The following is a 22,390-nucleotide window of genomic DNA, read 5'->3' as shown; positions in this document are numbered from 1 at the left end:
ATTCGATCCCTGATAGCAAACAGAATAATGGTATAGTAGTTGAGTTTGTAGTAGGTGTGTTCATTGACTCAGCTGGAATGTACACTCATTAAATTGGTTATAAATTCAAGTAAAACAAATAAGGCCAATGATAAGTTAATGAATAGACTAAACTGAAAGTAAATGTGAAGAAATATATATATGTTGCTTTACGGTGTCCTCCACTTGGCTCATGTATACAGATGATCGCATTTCAGATTTGCTTTTGTATTATATATGTTATGCATTCAGTTTAATGTCATTGTGGAAGAAATTAGTGGATTGAATTTTCATTTCTAGGAAGAGTGGGCCACAATGAACAAGAGGAATATTCACTTTAAAGTCTAGATTTAGATCTGTGAAATCATGATTGCTCATAAAGCTAATATGAATTATATTACACTAAAAGAAGCAAAAGCTGGAACTGGCAGTGAAATCTCTTTTAAAACCAAATAACTTCGAGCATTCTAAAATCGCATTAATTGGGAAAGACAATCGGGATAGCTTTTTGGTGCTGAAATGGACAGCGCCTTGAGACATTCTCTATCAAAGACAGTTCGGTTGACTGCTTTGGTAACTACGGCCTCAAAGTCGAGGTTTTATAGGTCTTTCAGCTAACTGCAGGCCAATGGAGCCATCCATTCTAAACCATAATCTCAACTGTAAATGCCTTCTGTCTTTTGACCCCTTCTTCCTCTGCATACAAGGTTTTTGATTTTGTGTTTGGAGATCCACAAATAATTTTATTAGAATAAATAAAATACCTTTTTTCCAAGGGTTAGTTATAGTTTAGATATGAAAGAAAGGGTCATTTATTTGGCATAAGCCACTTGAAATAATTAAAAATGACTTCTTCGTTCTCACTGAAATAACTATTTCCCACCAGAGGAGGGAGGGAGGTTGAATTCCTAGGAATTCAACATATCAGAGATAAACAAATGCTTTTGTCTTTTGGACTAGATCGTTACTGCTAAAAGAAAAAGAAATTGTTTTGCCTTCAACTGAGGTGCTGCATTTGTAGCGCTTGGCTGCACGCTAATCTCCCATCTGAAGAAGATTTTTCACTAGTCCTTCAGATAAACTCTTTCCTGGTAATTACTGGAGCTACTGATTGCAGGAAAGAAAAACTGTACTCACTCTTTCTTTCCCTCTCTACTTCCTCTTCCTTTTAAAATGTAGCTGAATTATTCAATGGTGTAAAGAATGATAATAAAGAAATCCTGTCTGAAAATGAAAAGGTGTTTCTTGACTAATCTTAAAAGCTCATGCTCTGGCTCCATGAGCCATCCATCTGCCTTATAGTGCTGTATGTTTTAAATGTGTGCTTAAAATGCACAATAAATACTGTATACCTTTTAAAAACATGATAGAAATAATCATAACATTTAGACTGGAGATAACGTTTTCAGTCTGGAATTATCCACTCTAGCCACTAACACTTTAAAACATATAGGTAGGGGGCTACCTTATATTTTGAACTCTTTGTTCAGATAGGTTAGGATCATTTCAAAGAAGGGAGGTACGTTTAGAAGGCACAAGGTAGGAAAGAAAGAAAAGAAGACAATGATTTCATTTAGAAACCAACAAGAGAAAAAGAGGGGGTGAGAGAAAAACTTGTTTGATTTAAGAAAAACAAGTTAATTTGAATTCCCAGTTTGGGGGGGAGGAGGAAAGAATAATACAAAGACTTGGCTTTAGAAACGAATAATTATTAAACAGATGGGGGAACTGACATGAGTGAAGCGTAAGCTATTCATGCGAAATAAAATGGTGGGATACGATAGATAGAGTGGGCGATTCTACCCCGGATTTATCTTGGCTCTGGGCTGCTGCACACAGGGTTTTCCTGTGTTCTTGGAACCCTGCTTTCCTGCCCCCAACACCTCCATCCCACCCAAGAAGTTGCCTCCTGCCCATCTCTTCCTCTGACTTGGCTGGTCCCTGCGGGTAATTCCTGGTTTTTTTTGGCTTGGTCAGTTTGTTGCTTTCATGAGAGTCGGGATAGGAGGATCTTTTCCTTTTGAAGATTGCAGTGGGGGAGGGGTGATTGGGACGGCAGGGCTTCAGTGTTGGCGTGCTGGCGTGCTAATTACCAGCCAGCGCCAACAGTAGCCACTGATTAGGTGGCCCAGCTCCCACCGCTATCACTTCCAGTTAATGACGTGCAGGATTTCGCCTGGAGCTCCGCTCCTTGTACCATCGCAACCAATAATCTTTACTTTACCTGCTGTGGGCCTATCGATAGCTTCTCTAGCCTCAGGCATCAAGCTTTGATATGGTAATCTTTCTGAGGACCCAAATTCTGCAGAGATCATATTAATGTTGTACATACAGACTGGCACAGCTTTGCCTTAAAAGTTGAATATTCAGATCGGTTGTTTCAAAAGGAACCACTTGCAAAGATACGAATTTCCTATTTACAGAAGAACCGTCTGAGATTTTTAATCACAGAGGAGGGGTGAAAAAAAGATACCTCTCTCACACACACACACACTCCTCCAGCCATTCCTTCTCTTCTCTTCTCTTCTCTTCTCTTCTCTTCTCTTCTCTTCTCTTCTTTCTCTTCTCTTCATTTTTTAAAAACTCTCTAATTACAAATCTAGGGCTGAAGTTTGTGTATGCATGCGTGTGCACACACATGGGTAAGCCTGTCTGTTTGTCTATCTATTTTCCCTAACTTTTTCCTTTTGCCCTCTCTGTTCTCAGTTCTGTTTTACTTCTTCTGTGGAGCCATTTTAGACATGGGCAACCTCTTAAATAGAAAGAAAGAAAGAAAGAAAGAAAGAAAGAAAGAAAGAAAGAAAGAAAGAAAGAAAGAAATAGAAAAAAGAGAGAGAAAGAAAGAAGGAAGGAAGGAAGGAAAAGAAAGAAGAAAAAGGAAGGGGATGGGGTGGGAGGAGAGGGGAAGACAGGCCAATGGTGATACTTAACCCTCTTGTGAAATGGCAATCTCCTCCCCTCCCTCTCCAAAAAAAGAAAGCGGGGGGGAAAAAAAACCTGCCTCTTGTTTCACTTTGTGATCGTCTATCTTTCCCTGCCCCAGGCTAATTTCAGCAGCTTAAATACTGCTATCGCCTCTGGGCCATAAAAAGAAAAAGGGGACCCGGGCTACCCACATTGTCTCTTTCCCCGATTGCCCTTGGCAACGTGAAGTACAAACTACTTTGAATCAAAACATTTTGGAGAAATTAATATGATCTGAACTCTTCCCGTTTTAAGAGATCTTGAGTTTGTCAAATCGCTTAGAGGTGACTGACATGAAAAAGCTGAGGTATTAATGCCTAGCCAGGAACATTGTCAGATCTTATTTGATTAAAAACATCTTTAAAAAAAAAGTCGTATAAAAAAAGCTGAGCATTAGTCACCAAAAAGCAGCTTACCCAATAAATTACCTCTGTGGACAACCCTACTTTCCTGCCTTTGATGTGTTTACTTAATAGGCGCAACCTATTCGGTTTTGATTGTATAACTTTGATCTGCAATTTTAATTTGAGGCGCTTAATTATGAAAACTAAGCCTAATGGTTATTCGGGATGGCGGGGAGAGGGTGGAAAAGGGGGAGAGAAAAGGGAATTCAGAGAGTTTTTCAGCATGAGGTGGGACTAAAGCTCCAGGGGGCAAATATCTCAGACCAAGCATTTTATCAACACTCATTGCTTATACACTCATTCTGATAGGAGGACGTAGCCCGACGATGCACATGCCGCATTAGGAAAAACTCAACTTCTCCTCCTCCCAGACGCCCCCTTGAAGCCCGGGCGTGTAGAAGAGAGGGTTAAGAAAAGGACGCAAACCGGGCAGGAAAGGGAAGCGGTTGGTTGGTTTTCACCGAAACTTAAAAGAAAATTGGGCGCAGTTTTTCTTCCAAATCAGGGCTGGAAAGAGGAGGGCAGCCGGTGTGAGGTTCGAAGTGATCCTAGGCCTGTTTCTCGCGAGTAAGGCTGGCAGGCTCAATTCGCGCAGGTACACCAACTCGCCTCCTGCCGCCTCTATGGCTCTGTGCTTTTGTTTCTTTCCCAGATTTCGGAGCCCTTTTATTCTCAAGGCACTTTTCAATGCCCCACTCTAAATGAACGTTTTGTAAACAATGCTCTCTCTCTCTCTCTCTCTCCCTCTCTCCCTCCCTCCCCCTCCCCCTCCCTCTCGCTCTCCCTTCCTCTCCCTCTCTCTCTCTCCTTCTCCCTCTCTCTCTCGTTGGGTTGGGCGCTTTCTCTTCTTTCCGTTTCCTCGCCTCCCAGTTTAGCGCTATGCTCAGCAGTTAATCTAAAAACCACGCGGGAAACAGCTCCGACGCAAGGCTGGACTTCCACCAAGAAACCCTCCATCACGTTTAGGGTCCTAAGCCTTTCCCCCTCTCGCCTTAGGATCCAGGGCGCAGGGCCGATCGCCTTCCACCTCGTGCGCTTGCTGCCGCCGCTGCCTGGAAGGCTTAGTTACGACTGGAGCTCGGCGCCGGGGCAGGAGAAAACAATGATCCCGGCCCCGCTAGCGCCTGCAGTCCCAATTCCCTCCCCTCTCTTCAGCTCTTGGCTGCCCGCATCTTGATAATCCCATAATACGTATAATTTGCCTTTACTGCATTGTCCTTGACGCGGCTGCCTCTTTTTCAAGAAGCTATTAATCTGCGTCCCATGAAAAAGCCCAACGCGCTAGGTTAATTAATAGCTCCAGTCGAGCAGATTTCAAATGAACTCACAACAAGGCAGGCAGGAGGCGAGAGAAAGAGAGAGAGAAGAGCGTGCGGGGGACTGGCTGGCTGGTCGGGGGAAGGACGAGAAGACCCTTGCGAAGGGAGCGGGTGGCCAGCCACGACGCCGCTGCTGGGGTTTCCGAGGTGGTTGGGCTGGCGGATCAGACGAGGTTGGTGGGTCACGTGAGCCTTCGGAGCAGAGGCGGCAGTGGCTATTAAACTCATTGGATCCCTTGGTAAACCGCATTTTTAAGAGAGTTCTTTCACTTTCGAGCCCAAGGATACAGAGTTCTTAGCTCTGAATCAGCCCCATGCATGCAAATCCATCTTTGGAGGGTTGTAATCTAAAATGAATGGACACTTTATTTATGCTACCTGGTATGAGCTGGTTAGGGAGGAAATATATTGTATTTGTATGTGTGTGTGTGTGTGTGTACTTATATAGTATGTGTGTATAGCTAAAGAGAAAGATGCTTGTTACGCACAGTATATTCTGTTGTTTGGGAGGAATTCAGAGAAAATGTCCAATTAAATTTCTGTTAAAATCAGTAAAATAAAATACCTTAAAAAAACACATTCAGGGAATTCATCATGCTCTCTACTTCCACCCCAAAGTACAGAAAACTATAATTTTAAGAGTGATTCATTTCCATAGGATTGAACTTCTCTAAATATTGCCCAGTAAAGTCTTAGGTGTCAGTAAAATTTAATTAATAGAAGGGCTGCATTTAAAATAGAGGGGTTACGAACTTTATCAAGAGGCAAGTTATGAAATAATTGATAACACATTCAACCTAATTTGAAGCAGGTAGGAATCACTTTGAAACAGAAATATACAGCATTAAGGTTCAAGTCTATGCACTGTTATTCTGATCCAAAGTGCAGCTAGGGTTGATGCCCATCTCTGCAGATCAGCTTAAGTAGCAGCAAATACTTGTATGTATACAAATTTGCATATCAAACCCAGATTTACATATCATGCTGAAGAAGTATGCTTCCAAAATTCTCATTTTTTTTTCATCAGATGAAAAGGTTTAGAATTAGAGGGAGTGCCGCTTGTATTTGAGAAAGCTTTTGCCTATTCAAAAGAGTGTTCCACAATTTTTAACAGGTTCCAAGTCCTTCAGTTCCCACATATCTTTATCTTAGTATGCATTTTCATTGCACATGTGCATATTGATGAAGCACTGCAAGAAATAAAATTCATGGCATTCAACTATGTATGATGTGTACCAGCAGGTCACAGCATAAAAAGAACCTCCGTGCCATCACAAAAAGATCATATCAAGGCTGTTCCAGACAGTATTTTATTCCTGTTTGCCAGTATATAGCTGGAAGGGATATATGATATTACACCCCACAGGCTAAGTCCATTTCAGGTGATCTTTACTCCAAAAAAAAGGGGGGGGGATAAGAGAAAGAGTCAGAAGGAGACAATTTTTACTGATCAGAGCATGAGTTCTCCCCTATAAAGGAAAATCAAGAGGTCAATCCTTTTTATTTAGAGTAGAAAAGAGGATTTGTGACCTTCCAGACATCGTTGAATTTGACATTGTTGAATGTTGAGTTTCCAATATCCCTCAGTATTGCCACAGTGGGTTGAGACTGATGGGAGTTAGACTTCATCCACCCCCACCCCCCAAAAAAAGAATGATCTCGGTCTTTATTGAACTGTTTTGTTATTACCCTGAAAACCACAATGCCCTTTTTCTTTTCTGCTCTCCATCTGTCCCCTGGATCAAAGGAAGATAACAAAGTGAGAGCAAACCCTCTTTTTGCCCCTGCAAATCTTGAAAACTGGAATAAAAGTTTAGAATAAAGTATCGGAAGCATCTTCTTGAGCAATGCTGGATGCATCTTGGTGCCTGATCAAGGTGATCTGGCACCGAATGGGACCTTTCCATTTCTTGGCAGCCTTTATAAGGAGAGACCTTGGTTGAAGCCAGAGAAAATCTCAAGGACTTAGGGAGAAAGTGAGGCTGCTGCTGTGTCAGCTGTCAATAAAGTTTCATAAGTATGTTTATCTGCTTCTGGCCATCCATATTGGCAGGAAAGAAAATCTGACACACACAATGGTGAATGTAGAAAGCAACAATGTCACTCGTAGAGATTTCTGGCACAACCTTTTCCTTATTCATCCTTTTTAGTGTTTGTAATGCTATTATCTAATGCACCCAAAAATGTATGCTGAAAAAAAAACCTCCTAAAAGCACCGATTGAGGACAATTCACAAACAAATAAAAATAAATGTGCAGCCTTAATATTTTAATTCACCTAGTTGATTCATTATAGAATATTTTAAAACACTTTTCTAATTCTTTAAAATGTATTGCTCTCTTAAATATACTTTCCTTTGGAATAACTTTAATTATAGTAATTTATTTTAACATTTGATACCATTTATTAAAAGCCCATGATTGTGCTTTTAAATGGGTGGCCTTACAAATCTTTTAAAAGAAATAAATTAAATGAATGTAATCACTAGGTGATACTATGTAATTTAACTCTGATTTATCATTTAAACTAGTGTGAATGTGTGTCTTAGTGTGGCCCTGGCCACTGCCTGGACAGGTCCATGCAGTTTTCTGAGAAATGGTTTGCCACTGCCTTCTTCTTAGGGATGATGAGAAAGCAGTCCAAGATCACTCAGCTGGTTTTATGCCTCAGGTGGGATTAGAACTCAAGGACTCCTGGTTTTCAGCCTGGTGCCTTAACCACTACACCAAACTGACTCCCTTTTTTAAACTAGTGCACTAACCAAAAGTAGTAACTGACTTTGCATGAAGAAGTTATCTTTTTTTTTACTTCTCCTCTCCACATATCTACCAACTGGACATGTTTTCCCAAAAACTCTGGATAACAGAGGACTGGATCAGGGACTGGACACTGCCTTTCCATCACTGGTACCAAACAGCATCCAGCAGGGATTGATTCCATCTTGGGGAAGTGTGAGCTGCTCCTATGGACAGGAGATGATGTAATATGGTCTCAAAGGGAAAGTTGCTTTTGTCACATAGTTGCTTAGAAGTTTTCTGCTTAAATTCAGACACCTGAGAGCAGATGTAATGGACTTTTGATGAAAATATGTGAAAGGGCAGAAGCAGTGGTGGGATTCAGCCAGTTCACACCAGTTTGGCAGAACTGGTAGCTACTTTTTTGTTGCCCAGGCCCAGAATGGACTTCCGGAAGCGGCATCCACACAGAGAACTGGTTGTTCACATATTTGAATCCCACCACTGGGCAGAAGTGTTAGATAATGGAAGAGGTGTGTGTGGCAGAGGTGCTGTGTGAATCCCTCTCTACTGTGGGAGGAATCTGTAGCTGAGCCTACTGCACAATCAAGCAGGGTTAGAAAGTGTTCAACAGAATGGACTGCAGCATTTGGAAAGGAGAGATCAGACGTCATTGAGGGCAGCTGGACAAAGTCCTGGAATTCTAAGAAACTCAAGAAAGGAAGAATTCTTGTTTATTTTTTCATTCTTCTCTGTAGACTGACCACAAGGGCAAGAAGTGAAAGTGAGGAAGTTGCCTAATGAAGTGAGCATATCAAAACTGTGATAAGGAACACCTGTGTGAATTAGGGAGGGAGGAAGCAGCTGTTAAAAAAGATCCCCATGGGAATATCTTTATAGAAAAGTCTGTATGCTTGTTAAACTAAGGCCACTGTATATATTAGCATCATTAAGCACCAATTATTTACAGTATCTAAACACACTATAAGAAGTAAATAGAACTGTAATTTAGAGAATAATAAAACTGTACGTCCCATTCACTTTTCTGTTTCCTTCCCTCCAATACTTCACAATTCTTCTTGGGAATGTAGGGCTACAGCATTTGATTAAATATGTGTAAATTTATTTTTATTTTTGTCTTCCTCCACTGCTTTTCTAGCATACTCTAGTTTGATGAAGGCTTCTTAGGGAATTCAAAAGTACTGTTTGGTGATATTTTAGTCAATTGTAATAAAGATATCACTCCACTGAATGAAATGAAACTCATGTGAATAAGAGACATCAGTGGGGATCTAGAAAATGTGTTTCAGTTGAGTTTGGCTATTTAATGATAGGGAATGAAAGAACAAATGTATTGCAACATAACAAAAGCAGATGCATTCATCATTAGGGAAAAAATCCAAAATATTTTTATTAGACAACTGTAAAATTTAGAAAATAGCTATAACCTTTTGAATTTCCAAATTGTATTATTGCAATTAATTGCCTTTGTCACAATTAAAATCTAGAAGGAGACCAAGAGTTTGGGGGAAAGTGTATGATGACAATTACTCCATTGGCTGGAAGACACAACTGAATGTTTTTTTCTTTCTTTTTTTCAGTTTCCTCCTTGTCTGCCTATTTCTTATTTTCTATCTTTGTTCTGGTTTATTTTGTATCTTGTGTTATGTTGAAAATTTCTAATAAAAACATTAAAAATGCCGAAGGGAAAAATGTGGCAGGAAAAAAAAAATACAGCTAGAGTTCAAGCCAGGGGCCAGATATGCAAAATGGGCTTGACAGCTGCAAATATACCAATAGGATCATCAATGTTTTCTGGAAAGAAAGAAAAATAAACAAATAATTGATCTTTCCATTTTTGAATATACAAAATATTTAAAAAATCATATTTTATTTGGGTGACATAAGTAAATCCCCTTAGATCGAACACTATTCACTATTCTTTATAGCAGCTGCTACTTTAAGATATGGAACTGAATATGGCTAAAGAAAGCCTAAAGAAGAAGGCTAGAGCTGTATTAGAGTTGTTTTGCAGACAGCTGGAGCTAGTAAGATTATGATGTAAGTTATTATTTTCCACTTGTTGCCAGTTGTTGCAAGTAGATTGGGCATTGTTGCAGTATTTCAAAACACTGTGCTTAGTGAGACAGGAAAATAGGACAAGTTCACCTGAGGGAGTTGTGTTTTTGTTGTACCATCTTCACTTTTTCTTAAGAGAAAAAAAAAAAGACCAGGAAATGGTGCTCTGCCAATTTTGCAGAGCTAGACTGCACTTGGAAGCATCTCTGCTCATAATTGCAAAACAGATTAATGCCAAAATCTTCTGTATCTTGACATGGAACACATTGGTAGTCAAATCAGAATGTGTGGTTAAGAAAAATGAAAAAAAAAAAGAGAAACTGAGAACTGTGACTCCACCATATATGAAAGGAAACAGCAATAAGGTGGGCATGCTCCAGAACTGCTTGTTTTTCCTTCCAGAGGCATTTTCCCCCTTCCTTCAATGGCTGGGCCCTTCAGCTAGTACTCTGTTACTTTGGGGGCTTTACCTGGTACTCTGGTAACAGCTTCATAGTACCAGAAACCAAAAAGGCTGCTTAGAACTTCAGATTTCAGTTTACCAACTTAACTGGCAAATTGCCTAAACTGATAAGATTTCCCTTTATTTCAAGATGTGTCTTTGTTCTCGCTGGCTGAGATCCAAGGAAATGCACAGCTGCTTCTTCAGGCCCAAGGCAGATTTGGCCTTGAGCTTGTCAAATAGTAGTAGTAGTAGTAGTAGACATTCCATAAATGCACTGCCTTTAGAAGCCAAAGGGGCTTTCAGAAGTCTGGATCATACAGCTGGGGGCTGGGGGGGGGAAGAGTGTGAGAGAGAGAGAGGTACAGAATAGGTCATGTAAGCGGGTGGTCCAAAAAGGCAGTCCATAAGTCCGCTAAATTCTTAAAGTGTACCTAGTACAGCTTTGGGGATTTCAAACCTTTATTTTCTTTTTAATCTTCACTTCTTGTACCATTTCAAATGATACCACTTTATGAGCCAGTTGTGTTTTAAATTTTTGCCGTAGTAATTTGCACAATTGATTGCATTTTACCAAATGACAAAGCTTTCAGTGAAAAAGGTTGGAACAAAATGTTGTTAATAAATGGTACAATTATTCATTCAGCACACATTGTACAAAAAAGGCTGGACTATAGCAAAGGAATATTAATATTTAATTGATTCATTTTTATCTTTTCTGCAAAAATCTGACTTAGTTTGTCTTTGACATTGCAATATAAAGAACCATGCTACAGGTGATATTCTACTTGCATGCAAGTATACAAATAAACTGTATTGTGAATTATATTGTGCCTTTAACTAATCTCATTAAATACTTTTTGACTGAATGAAATCCAGTAAGTAGGCTAACGTCAACATGTGCACAATATAACAGTTAAATATTTATTTCTTCATTTATTCTTTATTTATTAAATTTATATACCACCCATCTCACTGTCAAGCAAGTCTGGTTTTCTTTGAAATGCCAGTTTCTATTGCAGATGAATCAAACACACATTAGCAAGACATGTTTATTGCATTTACACTGCTTTAAAATCATTGGAATGCTATATTTTACTAACTTGGTTTTACTGGGATATAATTTCAACTAATTTAGTCTGGAACTAACATTTATATCCCTTTGTAAATTCTTATATTTATTAAGAAGATTGGACTTCAGAAATCATTGTTTTTATTTACCGTGTAATGCAAGAGGTGTTCCATTGCAGGAAATATCTTTTTGATCATTCAGTGTGTTTGTTTAAGTGACTCTTGGAAGTATATAAGAAGTTTTCTTATGCTGCTTCTCATTATAGAAATTCCTGGGACACTTACAATGACCACGAGGTGATTCTAGAGTAAAACAAGGTAAAAGTAAGTAGAAATTACACAGCTATAGACTAAACAGGATAAGAATAATCACTTAAGTGGAAAGGAAGAATTAGGTTGGGGAAGGCCAATATCAAAGGATATCAGGAACACCTGAAATTTGTCAACATATGGAAAGGACATTCTTGAACAAACAAGTCCCATCTCTTTGTCATGGGCAAGTATAACACAGAGAACAGGATCCCTTCCCCTAAAAAAAAAGACTGTATGTGCTTGGGAGTCTGTTCCTTAAGGTCCTTCACATTGACTATTACATCTGTTTGAGATCTTAATCCTATTCTTCTGATAAAGTAAGTTAAGTGAGACCTATATACTAAGGACCGGGGAGTCCTCCCAGATTTGGCCATTATTTGGCTTCAAGTAATGTCCATACAATTTCTCAGTGGAAACTCACATAAAAAAGAAATGTTAAAACAGTTCCACCCAACATGGCCAAAAGCAGGAGGAGTGTTGGGATTTGTGATTTAGCAACATCTGGAGGCCACAATTTCCCCATTCCTGTGATACTAGCCTATTGTGGTGCAATAATTGAATGCCTGCTTTGTATGAAAAAAACAATTAGAGAATTGAAAAGAACAATTAGAGAATTGCTGTCTTCCAGAAGTTTAAAATGCTGTCATCAATAAATCAGTGAGAAAGCTCTGTATAAAATAATAAAAATAATTGATACTTGGTCCTAAAAGGCAGAACCTGTCCACCACTACAATATCTTCACTGCCAGTTCTAAGGCTGCTAGTTGTGAAGTAAGCCTGGAAACTGCTGAGCAGAATTCTGCTTGACCGTGTATGGGAGTGTATGAGCTCAGCCGAGCTGTGCAGAGCAGATTTTTGCTCTTCACTGAGTTACATGTAGTCCTCAACATGTGCATGTAATTGAGCTCTGAATTATGGTTGTAAGTAGTTGGGGTCCTTAACAGGGGTTGTAAGTAGTTGGGGTCCTTAACAGTCAACATGTGATCAGACCCAATTTTTATGACATTTTTGTGGCAGTTAAGTGACTGCCACAGTGATCAAGCAAATCCATTTTATCTAATGGATGGGGTTTTTTGTTTTGCCAGAAACCAAATGTAAATGCCAGAAACAAAAACAAAAACAAAAAACACCCCATGGTCACGTGCTGCACATGGCTGTAAAGATGAACCAGAGGTCAAGCATCCAAAATGCAATCATGTGACTCTGGCAGTATGACTGTCATAACTTCAAAATCGGGTCATAAGTGGCTTTTCGGGGATCTGTCATAACTTTGAACAGTTGCTAAGCAATTGGTCATAAGTCAGGAACTACCTGAATTGAAAATGTGTGAATGAGAGAAAGTTTAGTTTAGGTTGTTTTACCTAAAGTGTGGGGAATAAATAATATCTTACCCTTTCCTTATGTTTCTGAAATATATATTAACAGAACAGATGGACTGAAACAGCCAGATGACTCTGGTGGGGAAGGAGATTGATAACAGAAACTGGATTTTTGCCTTTTTCCTGATGTAAAAAAAGACATTATATGGGTGCTAAAATCAGTAAAAGAAGATGGGCTTGGAACCTTTTTTAGAGGCATTGGGTCAGACCATAAATCCAGCAACAAAGGTCATAGAATAATTTACATTGTTTTCTTTATCCCTATGTAACAGTGCTGGGGTATATAACCCATAACATTGGTTAGTTTGGGATTGTTTTGCATTCTTTGCATCAGGAGCTCAGTAATCACTATAGTTTTTATGCCATGTGTATCCAAACATTTTGGTTCCTTTTTTAAAGTGAGCATTTTCCCACAAGAAAAGTGAATAGCTTGAATGATAAAGTATTCCATTTGAATATGGAGTTGAAAGTTGGTTGCCATATGTAAAAAGAGCAGTATATAATGGAAATATAGCAAATGTAAGAATAAGTAGAATCTTATGAAGCAGGGCGGGTGATAAGAAAGTACTGTACCTGTTTGGTTGTTGAATCTATTCATGAATAAAGTATAAGGAATGTTTGTGGTAATATTACAGGTGTGTTGTTTTGAGATATGAAGGTACATGTCACTTCGTATGGAGATGATGCCCTTTGCAGCAAATGTTAGATAGGCTGTATGGTGCAATGAGACGTATGACTCTGGAAAGTAATATATCAACACCTAAAATAGTTGTGTTGGCAGAGAAAAAAGAGTAAACATTTGAAAGATATAGAGAACTGGAAAAATAGACAAAATAATTAAAGTCATACATCTTGATAAAATGTTTGTTAGAAGGATGGAGAAATTGGAAGAAGTGAATATGTTGATAGGCGGACAATAGACAGCATGTGGCCTATTGTGAGGAATGAATGTTTGTCAAGAGAAGCAAAATGATCGTTTGTATAATTGTGCTTCTGCTCACTTTACTATATAACGTGAATAATTAGGGCGGGAAAACCATAAATGTAAATTGAGTGCAGTGGGAATGAGTTGCTTAAGTATGAATGATACAAAAAGAAGAGATAGGTTGAGAAATGAATCTGTGTGAATGAATGTGGTCCAGATAAAAAAAGTAAATAAAACTATGCTCTAGAAATTTGATCATGTAGTGAAAATAAATAAGGAGTGTATCACAAACAAATAACAAAGGATTTGTGTAGCTGCCTTTCTAAACAAGTGGTGGTGAATTAAATATATATCAAATACAAAAACAATTATAACAATAATAAAATAAATAGAAGTTAAGAAAACATCATACTCCATAATTACTAATACATCCAAAAACTGTGTCTCTGCACTTACTCTGGGCCTCAGGCCCAGTCACAAAGCCAGATTTTTAGGGCCTCATGAAAGGCCTGTAGGATTCTGATTCTGATCTACAGAGGGAGAATGTTCAATAGGATTGGTGCTGTGGCAGGCAGGGCTCACCTTCAGGTCCTGCCCATCAAAGTGCTTAGTTGACGGAACCCAAAGAATGTCCATCCTGGTGGACTGGATTGGGCAAGTAGAAACAATTGGGAAAGACAGTCCCTCAAGTTGCGCAGTCCCAATCCAAGAAGGGCTTCAAAGGTGACAAGTTGCACCTTGAATTGCCCCTGGAAGCACACCAACAAATTTTGTACCTTGTATGCTGAGTATTCCATGCCATTTATTACTTGTGCTGCTGCATTCTACACCAGCTGAATTGTCAAGAGGAAGGGAAGACGCTGAAAGCTAAGATGTTGGATGTTGAAGGGTTTTAAAAAAGAGAGAGAAGAAGTTGTGAAAACAGGAGGCACTACATGAATTGATTGACTGAATGCAAGGATGACTTAAAGGATTAGAAAGTTATGGAGAGTTACGATGAGTGGTGTTGGTGTAGATTGGATTTAGGTAAATTTTATTTTCTCTTCTCTTTTGCTTTTAACTTCTTTATCTTATTACTTGTAACTCTTTTTGTCTGCTTTGCATGATACTGCTTATTTCAAAAGGGAATAGCATAATGGAAATTATGAATTTATATGAAGCAGTTCAATATCACTTCCTATTAAAAGAAATTGCAAAGAAAGCTACAATTAAAACATTGGGTAAAGGAGTTAAAATACATACTGAATTTTTTTAAAGGATACAAAAGAAAATACATAAGGTGAATGATATATAACAAGCTCTTTCTGTGGTGATGTCCCAAATGTGCAACTCTTTCTGTGAAGAAATACACAAGTTACTGGTTCCATTGATACTGTGCTGAACCAATCTTTGATTCAGCTTTCATGATTAGTTAAAAACTATGATAACAAATGTAGTTTTTGGTTTCACGGGTGCTCATTTTATTACTTTTTACTATCCTTCATGGTATTTTTAGTTTTTAATTTGTTTTGTCACCTTTTTAATGGAGGATGGGTTGCTGAATGAAGTGAACAAATAAAACAATTATGTAAATGCTTCTCTTCTTTTAATCAGTGATGTTATGGAAAGAGAGGAAGCAACCATCAGTTGTGTGTTTCTGTGAACTTTCTCATCATATCTGTGTTTTAGTATATAGCTGTTATTATTTACAGCTAAGAAATGGGGCAAATATCTGAAGTTAATATTTTTTAATGACAACAAATTGTATGTCTTTATTTATTATATTTATACCCATCACAATAAAAAAGACTATTAGAGCAATGAGACAGCCACATATAATACATCAAAATAAAATAAAAAAGATAAAATTGATCCAACCAACATCACACACTTCCAAACCAATAAAAAGCAGTCACTTCATATCTCAAAGGTTTCCTGAAATAACTCAGTTTATAAAAATGTTCAAAATGCCAACAACAAAACTGATTGAATTTTTAAAAGAAGGTTATTTCTGAGTGCAAAAACATGACAGATAGAAATGGCATAATAAAGATGGACCCTTAAGTCAGTCTTGACTCCTGGCAACTTCCAGGACCAAGATTTTTAGAAGTGGTTTGTCCTTGCCTTCTTCCTAGGGCTGAAAGAGAGAGACTGGCCCAGGGTCACCCAGTGTCTAAGGCAATATGGACTAGGGCACTGAGGGTCTCTTTTTAATCTAAAGGGCCATGGATTTGTGTGCTACAACCTTTAAACAGGCATATGGAAATTTAGGTCTACAGCTTATGGGTTCACACAGGAAGCAAGAGGAGAGCAAATAACACAGTGTGGTGACAGCATCCCACATTTTAATGGCTTGCACCAGACACTGAGACACAAGAATTATAACAGGAACATTTGGATTATGGCATTATTGTGAATATGGCATTATGTGGGCATAATTGTAATTTATTGTGGATATTGCAGTGTGCTAGGCATCTCTTTCCAGCCAGCATTTCTCCCTTCTTCTGATACCAGCAGTTACTTTAAATGGAAGCCCACATGTGCGCGGCTTTCCTTTGTAGGGACTCACTATAAAAGAAATAAAAAGCCCCACCCCAAGTCTAAATTGTATCTCTATTTATGAATTATGAATTACTTTTGTACTTTAAAAATGTCTCAATTATTCTGCTTATTGAGATGTGCTTTTGAAAGTAATAAAATTGGCAGAGATTTCGGTGTCATCGGTACCATTTCAGTTCACAGGTTCTTGGGCTTATAATGTACTTTAATCTACGTTTCAGGTGGTACGTGTGTCGTCAATCCCACAGATCTCTTTTGCTCAGTTCCTGGTCGCTTATCATTACTCAGCTCCACTTCCAAATACAAAGTGACCATTGCAGAAGTGAAAAGACGATTGTCTCCACCAGAATGTCTCAATGCCTCTCTGTTGGGAGGGATTTTGAGAAGGTAAGAAACAAAAAGCAAAGGGCACGAGGGCAAATAAAAAACTATACATTAGAATAGGGGTCTCCAACCCCCAGTCCGTGGACCAGTACCGGGCCCTGGCATGTCAGCAATCAGGCCACATAAACAAGGAAAGCCCCATCCACAGGATGCAGGCAGCACACAAAACCACGCCCCCTCTGATCCGTGGTAAAACCTCTTTCCACATAACTGGTCCCTGGTGCCCAAAAGGTTGGAGACCTCTGCATTAGAAGATGGAGGAACAGCATCCATATCCTTGCTTATTGTTCCATTTTAATTATTCTTGTAGAAGAAAAGATATTTAGTTGCAAACTAAGAACATGCAGCTCTTAAGCAGAGATTGGGGATACTTGTAAATAATCAAACAATTGAAAACAAATGCCAGCAACGGTAAAAAGAAGATTGTCTTCACCTTCTTCCACATTTCTTTCCTGATAGAGCAAAATCCAAAAATGGAGGGCGGTGTTTAAGAGAGAAATTGGATAGGCTGGGCCTCAATCTGCCTGCCGGAAGAAGAAAAGCAGCTAATGTCACCCTCTTGACATCCTTGGTGGAAGGTAAGATTTATTCTAACCATGATGTTAAGACTTTTCGCCTTCTGCTCCTGAGTTACATTTCTGAGTGTTCTGAAACAAATGAGAAGGTTCTTAAAAATCATTTAGACAAAGTGACCATAGGGATCATGCATTTAATATAAGTGGCATGATTCCTGAAGATTCCTCTGGTAACCCCTTCTACATTTTTATGTCAGATGGAGAAATAATTGGAGAGAGGATGGAGTGGGATGGGAGATAGAAAGAGAAATTTGGAAATTAATAGAATCATGCTGATATTTATTGTAAATCCTTAGCAGGATGCATGCAATTGCAAAAGTTAATTGACAAAATAGTTGTTGCAGCACATGAAAGTTTTTGTTCACACGTGTCTACATTTACAGTATCAAGCAATATGTAGGAATAAACCAATGAGCATCCTCCAAACTAGGATTTAGAACACACACAAAATTAACACTCAGATTATGTTTTAGCAGCTTAAAGAATATTATCCACTTTCATTAGTGGGATTATCAGTTAACCTATATACAAGAGAGACTCTTTAGGAACCAATGTGTTGTTCTTATAATAGCAGTTGAGAAAGAAAAATTCAGGAATGATGTTTTGTCCTAGCAGTAAGGCTAACTTTTGTTTCAGTAAGATAGCATGCTTTTTTTTTTCAATCCCCCATCACAGCATCAGTTGTGTCAACTGATAAAAGATAAAGCAATTTTAAACTAGAAATAATATACAGCAATTTTGCAGCTTTAGTTTTGCAGGAGAATGGGTAGAGAGTAGAGAAGGGAGTCTTGTGTTTCTCCATCATTGTCTCCATCTGTCTCATAGAGGACAGGAGAATAAGAATACGTCTATGGCTTAGGAAAAGATGTTTTATAATTTCAGTCTTTTCCACAAAACAGATTGTTGCTGATGTGGGCTCTTAGGATTTGATTAAAAAGTTCAGCACACAACTCCAGATTTTTGTAGGCAACAAAAGTCTTGTTCTCTTAGCCTCACTTGATAAACTTAACTAACCACATTGTGAATTCCATTGTGAATTCCTCCCTCCTCTCAAGTCTTGATCATACAGAAATGCCATTTGCATTTTATACTGCAAAGCAAGATCATTTGTCAGGTTGTTAGCTGGCTTTTCTTGGGGTGATAAAATAGTTTGATTTTTATCCTTTACCTTTGTCCATCTGCACAGAATAGATCATATATTGCCATCGTCATCCTCTGTAGAACTCTAGCATTTTTTTCTACATCAACTATCTTCAGTAAACTTCTTCAGATTTTTCTTGTTTTAACAAACCTTCAGCACATTGTTTTTATAACTTTAACCATAAATCAATAGCTAAGCTCACCTGGGTTGCCAGCCACTACATCCATTCCAGCACAAAGTGATATGGTGGCTATGGGCAAGTAGGATGAGCCAACAAACAGCCATAGCAGCTAGAGGCACACCACCAACTATTATTACTATTACTATTATTATTCTGAAGCCTTTACAAAGTTCATTTGTACTTTTGTTATAGATAGCAATCTCTAGGCCAGTTCCCTATCTAGGCGGGAAATGAGCAATTTGGTGCTGTTTTCCTGAATAATGCAGCAGAACAAATTTGTATGATTACAGTGTCAAATACCAGTCTGCTACTTCTCTGTTAAGAGTATTTCATTCTTTCTAACCAAAGTTGAAGTTTGTGAACTGTGGTTGCTGTGAATTTTTGATCCCACATACCCCTTTTCCCTTGGTAAGAACTTTTGAAAGATAAAAGGTTCAATATACCTCGTTCTAAAATTATTGCATTAGCACTGCTCTCAACCTCACATCAGAAGTCTCAATGCACAGAACAAAAGAAAAATTCCTCTTAACACAGGATGCCTACAGAAAGCTCTCTTTAAATCTTGAAATGCCTGTTACCGCTTGGGAGTTTAGTGAACTTTATTGAACTGCCTCCAGATTACAAGTAGAGTGTTTGCATTGCAGCAGGGATATCCAGCATCAAAATAGTGAATACAACTGGGTGATGGATGACCCTCCCCCTTTTAAGGTGAGTCATATGTATCATGTACACAAACATAAAAGAGACATGGGTTTGATCACCTAGCTGCATTCACCATTTTGATGCCATTGACTGCTTTAATTGAAAAATGAGACACTAATCAGCCATAGAACCCCACAACTCTGGCAAAGATCTTACTTCCATTTTGGATGTTGGAGGTTGTTGAACAGTTTGCACTTTCTGCTCTTCCATCTTAACTTCTTGTTAATCTATAAATGTAACCTAAGTAAGACATCAAGCCAATGGTGTAACCTAAATAAGACATAAGCCATCAATAGACACATAGAAATTAACCATATTTATGCACTTTCAAAAGAGACAATAAAAAAACCAAGAAGAAAAAAAAAACAGAGCACATCCTCTTTAGCAACTAACATGTAAATAAACAGGATTAACAGGACAAGCAGAAAACAATACCCTAGTCAAGGAATTGCCAAGGAGAAAGCAACACCCCACCAAAACTGGCAGGGCAAGCTACTTCTATATAGACAGAAAGTAAACCCCACAGACAGTCACACTGACTGTCTCAAATAATTGGGTAATGTTCCTCATGTTCTTCTGCAATAAATAACGATATCATCCAAATATGGTTCATAGCATTTTCTTTGGCCTAGATAGAAGTATTTGGTCTCTGGAGAGTTGTAGGAGTTCTGTTATATGAAGTACAGGTAGTCCTTGTTTAGCAAATTCCTTATACAGCAATAGTTTGCAGTTAAAGTACACTGGTGATGAAAATATACTTTTGCAACCAATCCTCATATTTATAAGCTTTGCTGGTCTGTTAAATCAAAGGAAAGCGGAAGATCATATGTGAAATCATGGATTCACAATAGTAAAACCATTCTGCTTAATGACTGAGTTGTGGCTCCCAGTTGTGATTTCTAAATGAAGACTGTCTTTACAGAAGAAGCTTTCACTTTGGGAGTTACCTTGAGAGCAATTTGTCAATAGCCTTCACTTAAATCCAAAGTAAATAAGTATTTTCCATATATACTTGTTATATTATTTATTCTTAGGCCAGGCTAGTTATGAAACAGTTGCTTGCTTAAGAAGTGTTAGGTCTACACAAAATTTAACTTCTCTTTTTGTCTTACGAACTAACACTATGGGTGAAGACCATTTTATTAGAAGATGGTTCAAGAAAAGATTTTTTTTTCTTCTTTGTTCAGGGTATCTCTGTAATATGATAAGATTTACCTCTATTTCTGAGCTCTACTAATGTAGTAGTACCTGGCTTATTTGTAAAAATATCATTGAAATCTTTTTAGATTTGCTTTTTGTGGTGAAGTTAAGCTGAGTTCTACCATGTCTCAATGCATTGGGCATAAGTGTATGTGACAAGCAGGTTTATAATTGCTCTGCTGAATAATCCAATTTACGAGGTCACCATTCTAGACTGGGCACTTTCTTTCAATCCACTGGCTGACATGACAGACTGTAGTTTCTTCACTCTCAAGTCTATTTTGCAGGTTCCATTTTGCATTCCTGGCAGGAAACAGAAGCAACACTCTCTCTGCCCCTTCTAGTGATTTGTTTCTGGCTTTTATATCATACCTGCATTTTGCATAGTTGGCAGTAGTTTTGGATGTTCTTTGTCTCGTCACCTAGTTTCTGCAGTTTTTGTCTTTGGCTGAGAACTTTATTAGGAACTTTACTAGTCCAACTGTCCTTCACCCCATCTATGATTCTTCTTAGTTATCTTCCACACAGCAATTCAAAAAGGGCTGATTCCTGGGGAAAGTCTGTGACTCTTTTCTATATAAGGAAGGCACACATTCCAGTGTTTGAGTCATCCTGGGCAGATTTCTTTTATGTGTTTTTCAGAGTCTGATACAATCATTCAGTTAATCCATCTGTCTGTGGGCTCTCCTGCCAGATATCCCCAGTGCTATATATATAAATGCTTTAGCAAAGCAGATTGGAAGTTTGGGGCTTGATCTGTGAAAATCTCATTAGGTACATCCACTCTACTGAACAGTTTAAGCAACGCATTGGCAATGACTTTTGTGGTAACTGCAGAAGGGAATTGCCGCAGGGCATCTCATAGCATAATCAGAAATTACAAGGATAGACTGATTTCCTTTTGCTGACTTTGGCAAGGGACCAGCAATGTCCATAGCAATTCTAGAAAATAGAAAGGGGGACAAAGGGATTTTTTCCATCGGTGTCTTGTTTTGTCCTTCCTTGGGGGTCTCCCCTAACTTTATAAGAAGAACCCAATTTTTCTCCACCAATCATGATGTGCTACTTACTCATCACTATTTTCAACCACTGCCCTCCTACAATTTATCAAAGGATCTTTTTTTTCTTGGAGAGGTCTAATGTCTTCCTACCATTTGTGCTTTAGAGACTGGGTTTGTGCCTGTTCGCCTATCAGTCTTTCTTTATGTGGCTGCCTCTCTGGATCTAGGATAGCAATATCTCAGAAAAGAATTCTGCTCCTCATTGTTTTTATTATTCTGGTAACTATTTATTATGAAACCTCTTTCTACTCATTATAGCCAAGCATTCTTCTTCTAGTACTTTGGGCTGAATGCATCCTATATCATCTTTTCTCAAGTAAGATCACAGTCTGTTATGAACTGAATTTCATGATACATCACAGAGATGTTCCTGATTAAGATATCAAATGAGGAAATAAGTCCACTACAGTGCATGGACTCATGCATACATGCAATGTACTCATGCATACATATAAAGCTCATATTTATTCACAAAAGAGAAAGAGAAGGAGAAGATTGTGAACTGGCAGTTCCCCAAGATTGCCACGATTTTATCAAATAAGCCCAAGCCAGCAGGCATTAAAAATAGTAAATGTTGTTTAAGTGTTCTGTCAGCAGTTTTTTCTTGAATAAAGTTCTTTCACATATTTATATGTCATTGGATCACAAGACCACAGCTCTTACTGTGTTAAGATAACATCAAAATGTGTTTGTCTTGCATTCAGATACAGAGTTTTCTAATTTCATTTTTATAACTAAGTTCCTAAGCTATGTTAGACTTAAAAATCCACACATTTTCTTAATTTTCCCATGAAATGTTCCAATTAAAAATGCCTGTAAGATAGAAATCAAATATATCAACACATACATAGTAGTAGGAAGTATTTTAGGAGAATTGGGTATATTAGGCAGAATGCTAATTTGGGCTGGGCAAAATGTTAAAATTAGGCTGCACATTCTATATGTCCCATCAGCCAAGGAA

At 38.3% G+C, this 22,390-nt stretch overlaps 1 protein-coding gene across 1 annotated transcript in view; it reads left to right on the top strand.

The window, feature by feature from the left end:
- Nucleotides 1-22,390, top strand: part of TFAP2D (transcription factor AP-2 delta) — a 42,394-nt gene that overhangs the window by 4,784 nt on the left and 15,220 nt on the right. The window contains exons 3-4 of the mRNA XM_039329662.1: nt 16,407-16,572; nt 17,029-17,147. Coding sequence (XP_039185596.1) covers nt 16,407-16,572; nt 17,029-17,147 — 285 coding nt within the window. The remainder of the gene's footprint in view (nt 1-16,406; nt 16,573-17,028; nt 17,148-22,390) is intronic.

Source organism: Crotalus tigris, unplaced genomic scaffold (genome assembly GCF_016545835.1).
Source record: "Crotalus tigris isolate CLP2741 ecotype Arizona unplaced genomic scaffold, ASM1654583v1 scf7180000024401.5802323, whole genome shotgun sequence".
Taxonomy (NCBI): domain Eukaryota; kingdom Metazoa; phylum Chordata; class Lepidosauria; order Squamata; family Viperidae; genus Crotalus; species Crotalus tigris.
The sequence above is the reverse complement of the archived record's forward strand: the minus strand, read 5'-3'. Positions and strand labels throughout refer to the sequence as shown.